At 38.8% G+C, this 11,387-nt stretch overlaps 1 protein-coding gene across 1 annotated transcript; it reads left to right on the top strand.

The window, feature by feature from the left end:
* The first annotated feature begins 357 nt into the window (after positions 1 to 357).
* Positions 358 to 3,231, top strand: LOC147848990 (uncharacterized). The gene has a single exon (XM_087337889.1). It carries the CDS (start codon positions 358 to 360, stop codon positions 3,043 to 3,045), a length of 2,688 nt encoding a protein of 895 aa, XP_087194015.1. The 3' UTR covers positions 3,046 to 3,231.
* Positions 3,232 to 11,387: the final 8,156 nt, after the last annotated feature.

The raw sequence follows: 11,387 nt of genomic DNA, 5'->3' as shown, positions 1-11,387 counted from the left end.
AAAATAAAAACCCATCTCCTCCTTTCTCCTTTTTTTTTGTCTTAGGGTTTTGTGTTTATTTTTTTTCCTTTTTCTCTTTCTTTTTTTTTCCTTTCTTTTTCTTCTCAAGGGCTATGTATGTATGTATGTATGTATGTACATATCTCTACATATTCATTCCTTTTTCTTTGCTCTTTTTTTTCTTTTTTTCTTTTCTTGAGGCCTAAAGTACAGGCAGGGCTAGAAACTCCTGAATTACTTTTCTCTGCTCTGTTAATCAACAATCCACACCCTTCCTTGTTTATTAACATGTAATTATATCCCTAATTCATCCTTCATTACCTATCTAATTAGGCGGCAGAAGGCAGTAGTAGTAGTATGCAGTCAGATTCTTCTGAATCTTCTTCTTCTTCTGATTCTTCTTCTGAATCTTCTTCTTCTTCTTCCTCCATGCCTATGATCTCTACTACCTCTAATGATCTTCACCAGAAATGCACCACTAGTGGCGTCCATTTTCCTTACAGCAGCGATGGCGAGCTTCATATGCAGACGGAGGATCAAGAAAGGAAGCAGCAGCAGCAGCAGCAGAAGAAGAAGAAGAAGAAGAAGAAGATAAAGAAGAAGAAGAAGATGATGATGATGATGAGGGAGAGCCAAGATAATCGTTATGGCGGTGATTGTGCCGCCGCTGCAGTTCCTGCATTGCTACTCCCTGATGATTGTAGCAAGCAACCGAAGAAGAAGAAGAAGAAGAAGAAGAAGAAGAAGAAGCAGCGTCTTAATCTTCACCGACTGTTGGGGCTCTGTGCAAAATGGATCTCTGCAGGAGATTGGGCCAGATCTGAAAGGATGATAGACAGCCTATACGAGAGATTTCTTGGCTCGAGGAAGAATCTGGATTCTACTGCAAAAAGACTAGATTTAACACCATCGCTGCCAAGATTATCCACGCAGACACCTGTGGATTCTGGTTGTGATCGCTGCCATATGATTAGCACGACAGAATTAAACACACGGCTGCAGCTAGGATCACCACATAATAACCAGATCCTACTCCAGCTATTAGATGATTCTGATGACAGTACTGATGACAGTACTGATGACAGTACTGATGACGACGGAGGATTAGACGCTGCAGGTCATATCCAATCCACTGTGAATATGAAGGTTGTGGAGCATTTCTTAGAGGCCTTCAGAGCAAGGATCGAAATGGAGAAGCTGGGATCGATAATGCATAATAATCATCAGATTCATGCGGATAATATAGCCAGAACCAGTAGCAGTTGCACTTCAATGGATTGTAGAAATTATAATGACAATTATATGCAGATGAAGGAAGTTAAGGATGCGTATTTAGCATTCAATCAAGCCACTCCATTCCTGAGGTTTGCTCATCTCACAGCAAATCAAGTGATATTAGAAGCCATGATGGAGAGATTGGCGGCAGCCTCCGCTAATGACTCGTCAGAAATCTTCGCCAACAAAATGGCTTGTAATGACAGAAATCAGATGGAATCTAGAGATCCTCAGGATGGGGTGTGGATCATGGACAATGGCGATGGCGATGGTAATGACACTGCAGACAATGTAATGATGGAGGTCCACATCGTGGATATAGGGGCGATGGCCCATGGGGTGCAATGGCCACCTCTGATGCAAGCCATACATAGCAATATCCTCACTAACCCTAGTTATTATTATAACCCTAAAATTAGCACTAAAGCTAACCCTAATCACTCCTCAACTGCTACCCCAACTACTAATACTACAGCTAACATTAACACTAGTGTTAATCCTAATCAAATCTCAACTGCTACTACTGCTACTGTTAGAAGCAGCAGAATTAATCCATCCATGTCAAAGCAGTTAGTTAATGGTATACCTACGGATCGTAATGATATGGAGGAACCCTCGTCCGCCGCCATTCCTCCGCTTCATGCAATGAGCCCGAGAATACGGCTCAAGATCTCTACCTTGATCCCGCCCCCGGCACGATCAGCAGCTGAGCCCGATCCCGATCAAGCTCAGGCGGGCGCGGGCCCCGCGCGATCCTCGCACGAGGGCCACCGCGATGACCACGTCGAGCGGATGCGGCTCCGGCTCTCGCAGTTCGCGGACTCGCTCCGGCTCCCCTTCAAATTCTCAGTGGCGGGAAGTATCGAGGAGCTGTCGGGGGCACGGGACCCCCACCACGGCCGCACCCCCTCTTCCTCCGCCAGAAGGCTCGTGGTCGTAAACTGCATCTTCGCACCGCAGGACTACGGCAGCCTCACGGAGGACATCATCCGCGCGCTCCGCCCAGACATCGTGACACTCGGGGAGCGCCACGATCCTTCCGTAAGCCCCACGAGCCCGACCTGGTCCCCTCGGTCACCCCATCCCAAGCTAAACCCCCCGACCCAAAATCATCCGGCCCCGAATCCCGACCCCGGCCCTTCGGACCCCGGTGCCTACTACCGGGAATATTCCGCCCCCAGATTCTCGGGGATATTCCGGCATTTCGCGGCCTTCGCGCAGTCGCTGGAGGCGACCCTCCCGCCTTCGAGCCCCCACCGGCTGGCTCTCGAGGACACCCTCCTCAAGCACCAAATCAAGAGCTGCATCTTATCATATGATGACATGATTCAGCAGATGAAGCACCATGGCCAGCATGCAAATAATGCATTGGGCCACTACTCTGAGTACATTATTAGGTCACAAGAGCATGGCCTTTACACAGATAGTGATGAGGAAGGAGATGATTTCAGGACCAGCTGTAGGTCTGGGGATAATCATCATCACAGTAATTTGCTGATGATGAATGGCTATAAGCCTTTGCCCATCAGTCCTTTTGCCATAGCTCAGGCCAAGCTTCTGCTTAGGCTCCACTACCCCTCTGAAGGCTATCGACTCTATCACTATGATGAAGAAGATCTTGGTGAATCAAGCTATGTCATCACCAGTAATTCTCTTCTCTTAGGCTGGCAACATACCCCTCTCTTTCAGGTCTCTGCATGGCAGAATCACCATCGCCATCGCCATCATCATCATCATCATCATCATCATCATCATCACCATGTGAATTAGAATCTTGTCATCATTTTAGCTGATCAGATTAAACCACATAATTAGAACCGTTCATTTCACTTCCTGTCATGAGTACATTCCTCATATTATGGGAACTTATTGCTGAGAATGATTCAACCATTTATATAAATCACAGTTTTCAATCAGTTAACCAAATTCATAAAATCAATTACTATTTTTCCAACACACATATGTGTCCCCAAATTTTCTCTGTGTGTGTGTGTGTGTGTTATGCTTTTCATCACATTGCCACAAGGCGTTAAAACTGCTCCTAATCTCATCAAAACTCCTTGCTACTGTGGTAAAACTGCTCCTAATTAGTTCAAAATTCCTGCAACTGTGTTTAAAAAACTGCTTATAATTTGTTCAAAATTCCTGCGACTGTTTTTGAGTTGATTGTTGTTAGGCTGCTAAATCTTTAATTTTTTATGTTTTTTCTTTTCTATTTGGGCACCATGTTTAATCCCAAATTAGCTTTTCAAATTACATGGGCCAAAAGATTTTTGGAAGGATATTTATAGCTACACATATATAAACAGGCAGGCACTTTTTGGCATATCTATTCCTGCAGCTACTTTTTTTACATGCCCCTTTTAGAGCAACAGTGGATTAGAATCTCTCCATGTGACTTAAGGACAGAATTTTGTTGTGTGTGTATGTGTGTGTGGGAAAGTGGGGGCAGAGGGGTGAAACCCTAAACCCTAAACTGACTCGCTCCCGGTGGGACATCACATTTTCCCGACCTTCGATCCAACACCCTCTTAATCATGTTGGGGGATTAAAATTTTAGCTCCTTTGCCATGCTCTAAGGCCACGCCTGGGGAGGCTCGGTAGAGAGGCGTGTTGTTCTTATATTAGCATGTCCCTCTCGAGTTTGCGACAATATATCGTAATGTTGGGGGGCTTCTTGAATTGCACACTAATTGTGTCTGTGTTTGTGTCTTGTGTGTGTGTGTGTGTATGTGGGGAAGGGGCGCAGAGATTGTCCTTGACAACGATATGAATATATATGTATCTTGAAAGGACACTCTCGAGCTAATGTTATTCCCCCAACTTGTTCTCTTTCCTTCTTCTTTCTTTATCAATCATTCGGCCCGCATCGTGATCATGTCCCACGCGAAGCTTGTGTGTGGAGCGTTTTCCCTATGTGGATTTAATGGGGAAAGGGGGGGAGTGAAATAAAGGATGTCAAAGTACTTTAGAGAACTTGGGTAAAGAAAACACATGATTCCTATGTGTGTAGTGGATTGTCTGTATATAGGATACTTGGGGTACATAGCCTCTCACAAATTTGTTAAAATGAAGTATGGAAGAATAAATTCCGTAAGATTCTCTTCTCTGATGAAGCAAACATGTCTATGATGCATGCGAGCTACCCTAGTGTGATGCCCTTAGGACACATGCATACACATATCGAGTCTCCATACATGTGCTATCACCTCACAATCACATACCCACGTACATATTCGATCACCATAAGTAGATGCTACTCATCAAAAAAGAAAAATGACCTAACAAGTACAGAAGAACATACGATGCAAGCCAAGCATTCGTATTCTACTCAAACGTTTTTGTCTCGATTTCTCCCAAATTGCTCTTGGTGGCCCCACAAGTACATATATGCATAGTCGTCCATGGTTTGCACACTATATCATTCTACAGGGAAATCTTAATAATACATACAATTTACCCTAGTGATTTCTTTATTTCTCCGAATGCCCTTTGGTCGACCCCCGCCCGATGACCCTCAAGGATTATATGCACAAATTTCAGCAATTGTTTACGCAACAGTGGAAATGATTGAATCCATATATTGCTCTCTTTTATGATTGAATCCATATAATGCTCTCTCTTTATTTACTGGGGGGAGACAAAGGAGCGTGTCGTATACAACGAATTAAAACAAGGAAACTTAGGGTTGCATTCGGGTAAAATATGTGGGAGATCTAGCTTTTCCTTCTTTTTTTATGCTTTTTTGGTTGGACTTGGGTTTTTGCTTTTTGATTTTTTTTTTTTCTGTATTTGATTTGTTTTGGGGATTTTGTTTTTTTGTTTTTGTTGGGTTTTAGTCAACTCCCATCATTTGCTTGCAGGACGCCCACAAGTTTATGACGTCATTCCCAAAAAAAAAGAGCAAAAGAGAAAGAAGGGAGAGGTGAGATGAGTAAACAAAGAGAAAAAAACTGGGTTATTTATTTATTAAATTAAATTAACTGATGGATCTATTATTACACAAAAATAATTTAATATTCCGTTACACATATGAAGAAGAAGTACAAAGAGGTTCACCCAATCCCTATCTTATTATGATTTGATTTGTTAGTCAGCAAGATTTCCACATCGATGTTTAGGTTTTATTATGATATCCCTATCATTTGTAGAAGACGGATGATTTGAGACAAAATTTGCACCTTGGTAAGCCATTCTGCAAGCTAGTACACCTTATTGGAGTCCCCCAACTATTTAATCAAGTCATCATCTTGTAGGCCTCTAATATATATTATTTTCGCTCCATTGACCATATCCCACAATTTATGGTAATGCTTGGATTGTCATGTCGTGAAACCCTCAATATGGATGACATGAGAAATCGATTGCCAAAATCAAACCTTGACTTTTACGATTCCAAGGTTGATTTAACAAGGTATTGGAATGTCAACAAGAAGGAATTATCTTAAAACTGCCTGTGTGTAAGTGATTTGTTACCCATCAATTCACAATAATTGAGAATGGTAATGAATAACCCATCCTTCACCCAGAGAATAAGGTTGTCTGACCTCCTAGTAGGTTGCGCCATTCATTATATGGATTTCTTGGTCGCAAGTATTCCCGCTTCCTTCCATCTTGTCACTTTTGATTGCATAGTTTTTTAGAACAAAAAGGTTGTTAACAAACCCAAATCACAAAACGGTTTTGCATCATGTGTGTATGTGTGTTTTGGTCTCAAATATGTACATACTAGTTTGCATATTTCCGATTTTCTTTAAAGAAAGGCATTTAAATGTATAAAATGGCAAATTCCCTTGATGTGTTGGGTTAACCTTAATAAGTCACTTGGCCAATGGACATGCCGCATAGATAGATAATGACCAAGACTTAATAATGCATCCTTGGGCTTAATTTTGTTATGCCTTTCATGCATTTTCAAATAGAACTCTTCTATTACATTTGAATATTATTTTAATAGAATCAAGCTTAGTGTACACACAATGGTGTCATTAGAGAACATCTACTTTACATGCGTTGTTTTAGAAATAATTTAGACCAAGACACATGCAGCGTAAGATGGCATGCCAATTGAGTGGGTTTGAACCCACACGTCCCAATCTACAACTAAAATGGAATTTGTATTAGGGTGCAAGTCTTTAATGTGATCTAAACTTCCATTCCCTATGGATGTTGGTTCTGTTTGTGTCCAAATAAATCCATTCTTCAATATACCAGACCATTAAATGTTCTCACATCTTCACTATTTGTCAATTTTCGTGGTTTACTTCTTGAAAACAAGGTAGAAATGTAGAGGTTATTTTATGTCGACATGCTCTTTTAGTTTTTGGTTCTCTTTCCCATTAGCTTATGGATTGTTAATTTCGATTCACTATACGAGCTATGAAATGTATCTTGTTTTGGTCTCATAGGTCACATTGGCCTCATGAGAGACATTAAACATTAAGCTTGATGAGTCTCATACAACTTGGACTTTTCATCAAATTTAATGTTGAGACATGGCCAAAGTGACTTGCCAGTTTTGGTTTGATGAACTCAAAACATATTCCTCATTCTATTGAGGAATATTGTCCTTTCAACTTGCATAGTATGAACCATACGTACCATACGTGCATTCGCATTCGAGAATGATTGAACCATTCGTGTAAGAAAAACACCATCAAAGAATGATAAATACCATACTTTTGGATTAACTATTTATTATGAGGTAAATAAGCCTAAAAAATGGAAAAAACATTAAAAAAAAACATTAAAAAAATGAGAAAAAAACACACAAGAATGTTTGAATAACATTCGCATTTGTTTTCCAACATAGGAAAACAAATGTTATGCTAGACGAACACGAATTTTACGTACTATGCAAGTTTCAAGTTAAATTTTCTAAGGGTTTTTGTTCTGCTAAACATTAATTTTGAATTAAACAATCTTTGTATACATGATATGAGCTTGCAAAAGATTAGGTCTTTTTTATCATTGTAAGTACATTAGGTTGAATGCCATAAGCAATGTTGACTTTGTCGCAAGAAACTTCTCTCCCCTATATTCTCCTCTCAACACCCTTAACCCTAATCCCTTTTATTTGTACAAAGGCTCCTATGTGTAGCAATGGGAATAATCCTCCAAGCTCAACTATATATATGAACAACTTAGACATTGGAAGGTGTTGATCTTTTTTCAATTGACCATTCAAGAGAGATGGGGCTTAGGGTGTGCATGAGAGAGGACTTGTGTACTTACTATTGTGAAAATAGAAGTAACCAACTTTGGTTTTATGAATTCATCAATATTGTCACATTATGTCTGTGAATGTTGTGTTATCATCTTGGTAATTGCCATTGCTTGCCTTCTATTCTCTAGAGGTGAATTAGGATCTTGGAACTTTAGATATTAGGTCAAGTGTCACGTTCTCCTAATTCCAACAAGTAGTATTAGAGGGATATTTTCATCTACAATATGATAAACAAGAAGAGCTCACGAAGACTAAACAACGCTCATGGAAACTGAAAGAAAACATGCACAAGAAAAAAGAACATGAAGATTAATTCATCATTGAGTGTAAAGGAAGATTCAACTTGAGTTGGGAGCTCAAATACTTAAGGACAACCACCATGTCATCAATATACTCACATGAGTCAACAAGTACCTTATTGTCCACAAGAAGATCCAAAGGATTTGATAACATCAAGAAGAGGAGGATCACAAATAGGGATTTTTGATGGAACAAAATTTTCCCTATAGAAGGTCTATATTTGGGAATCTGTTTTGATTCAAAGGCAACAATGGAAGCTTGTTGGCAAGAATAGACAATGGAGACACACTTGATTAATGATGTTCACTTCTTGATAATAGATTTTCAAACTTTGAGAAAGATGTGGAGGGATTTTGTGACACATACAAAAATAACACCCATCAAATAAGGTCTACTTGATGTAGAGTGTTTAGATGAAGAGATCCAATTTGGTTGTCACTCACATAGCTGAGTTTGAAAACATTTTTCAAGAATTGTGAGCATGGATTCATAATGCACCATATGACACCTACATGACCCTTGTAGGACAGAAAATAGCACATGATCATACATAGAGGCATGAGAAATATTTCTATTGAAGAAATCCATTGAAATGTGATGCTCAATGCACAACGTGTAGAAGCATAGAAAGTGCATGCCTTGCCAAGGCGTGTGTCAACTATCACATAAACAATCAAACTTCCATTCTTTGATAAGTTGACGCCAGAACTATTTAAGGATGATGGGCATGTGAATGTAGAGCAGGACCATAAAAGACATGAACTAGGGAAGACATCTTTGAAAATGGATTGACAATTAGGGTTGTGGGAGATGATAGTGGAGATGGAACCTTTTTGACCTTCTTTAATTGAGTTTCTTTTCCCATTTTGCATGGATATCCTTGTGAGTACGGATTGTGTGTGTAGGAAATATGCATTTACTGGTGATTGTGTGCGTTGGAACATGTTGTTGAACCTTGTCTTTAGTTTGACCAAGAAGTGTTTGCTTAACACTTTATTAAGTTAGATAAGTGTGTGCACTTGCACACTTTTGTGTCAATGTGCATGTGCTCGTGGATATGATTGATTCTTGTGAGGACATGTGAAATTGTATACAATAGGCATATGCTTTGAGCAGGTGTCTATATATTGTTCTTATCTGCATGCTTTTGTTTTATAAGCTCACATGATTAGAATCATGTGAATGTGCATTATGGATGTGTAATTAACTCTTTTTATGTGTATAGATGTGTGTGTATGTATGTATCATTGGATTTATGTCAATATTTCATTTTTGTATTTACGTTCCTACATGTATTTGAGAAAATTTGTGATTTGTGTGAATATTTGGGATTATGCCTTAAACCATAGATATAACCGCACACGAAACAATTACTTGAGTTTCAATCACCATAATTTATACTAGTCCTTTCTTCTGGTAAGTCTCTTCTCGCCTCTCATTTTTTTTGAATCTGCATCATTCTTTCTTTAAGAATCTATCGTCTTCAACACTTCCTCTCTTTCATTATCGGTTTTGCTTGAGTTTTTTGTTGGCTATCCTTTCTTTCTAATAGAGATACTTAGAGTTTATATGAGGTTTTCAAGATTTTTACAAAGTTTCATAAATATAAAGCTAGTTATTTTCTTTTGCAACCGACTTACTTTTCCATCACTATTTCTGTTTCGTGGTTCCAATTTTTACATACACACTAATATATTATAGTTCTCACTATTAGCATTTGCGCAAAAATTGTTTTGGTTAATTTGGAGTTGGATGGAGAAGTTATGACTGTTTTTCTCTATCATAAATTTCTTATCACTTGCGTTGTTTCTAATTTTGACTTTTGGAAAATTGTCCTCATATTTAGCCATTAAAATTTCTTGGATGTTTATGACTTCTTTGTATTTTCTTGGTCACGAGCATCATGATATGAGAAGGTGATAGATTTTCTGAAATCCAAAGGTGTGAGTTTGCGTCCCCATCACTTGTCAAATTTCTTTGTTGGTTAGCAAACTTCCATATGACAATGCTCTTGGTTGGTTAGCAAACTTCTTTGTGTTTTCTTGGGCATGAATATCCCCATATGGAAAGGGTGCTAGATTTTGTGAAATCCAAAGATATGACTTTTGAGTCCCATTGCTTGTGAATTTTTCTTTAATGTAAATTTGTCTCCAATACTTACAATTCCTAGTTGGAAATTTTGTCATGATCCTTGTGGAACAACTTAGTATAAGAATGTTTATCACTTGCCTCCCACCAATGAGAGACAAATTTGAGTATAATTTTGCTTCTAGTGTGCCTTGGATTTTTTTATTTAAAAGTTACATCACAATCCTTCTTTAGCCCAAATCGTGCCAACAATGTAATTCACAAATTTTCAATATATATAGGAAAGCGCTATTTGCCCCTCCCCATTTTGGCTATCCCCCCCCAATCGCAAGTGCGTGCATTGTGACCAGCTTGACCACATTTGGAATATTTGCGACCGGTAGAGTACTCAAATAGTGACTTCTCCCGAGGTGAGAACTATCAGAAATTGTAAAAAAAATGGGGGATGGGGGGGGGGGGATAGCCAAAATGGGGGGGCAAATAGAGCTTTCATATATATATATATATATAGATTAAAGCATTGAGGTGATTATAAACAATCCTTGTTCTCGGAAGGAACACAAAATGAATGGGTGAGGTTTGCTAACCAAGCAAGTGAAAAGTTTGGATCTTCAACTTCGGATGAGAATGTATGTGTAAAAGATTGTGTTGTATACTCCCTCTTCCTCTCACTCTCCCTCTAGTGACCAATGTTTGATGATCAATCTTTTTATTTCCTTGCTCCTTACATTGTTAAGTGTTGATTGTCTTATGGCCTACTAGTATGAAAACAATAATATAAATTAAGAAACCTAGTGTAAATATAAAGAAAGGGAAGTAAAGGGACAATTTGATGATTAATAAAGCTAATCACCATACAATGGAAGTACTAGCCAAGTGATGGAGTCATGATCTACTATGCATCAACCCTTACCCTATGCATCAACCCTTACCTATTGTGGAATATTGTATGATTACCTATAACTTATTATCAATCTTGCTACTTGCTAGCTCTCTACATTGTGTTGTTGTTTGATGTACTACATCTACAAAACAATAAATTAGTAAACACATACTATAAATATAAAGAAAGTAAAACAAATGATTTATTTTGCAATTAGTAGAACTATTTGTCTCATAAGGAAATCAAAGGCAATTGTAGAAAGTTATGAATGTAAGTCTCAATAATTAGCCACATAGGAGTTAAGGGGAATGGAAGTACCAACCAGGTGATGGGACTACTTGTACAAAACCGATGTCTTGTTCGATCGCTTGTCTTTTGTATCTTATATGCATATCTCTCATTTGTCTATATATCTAGCAATCTATATCATTTATCTTCAAAAGTACATGTCTCCTTAATTCCTTCAGGTCTAATGTCCCGATGGTCTCACTTGACGTTCACATCCACATGAGAGTTTTCATGACATAAGTTATTGTGAATCCAACATAAACATTTTTAGGAAGAAAGCAAGATGAAGACCTAAAGAATTGAAGATTCAATGTGAATATGGCCTCG

Source organism: Azolla caroliniana, unplaced genomic scaffold (assembly GCF_043228905.1).
Source record: "Azolla caroliniana isolate FFs.n. ecotype wild unplaced genomic scaffold, voAzoCaro1.0.p SCAF_157, whole genome shotgun sequence".
Classification (NCBI taxonomy): Eukaryota; Viridiplantae; Streptophyta; class Polypodiopsida; order Salviniales; family Salviniaceae; genus Azolla; species Azolla caroliniana.
The sequence above is the reverse complement of the archived record's forward strand: the minus strand, read 5'-3'. Positions and strand labels throughout refer to the sequence as shown.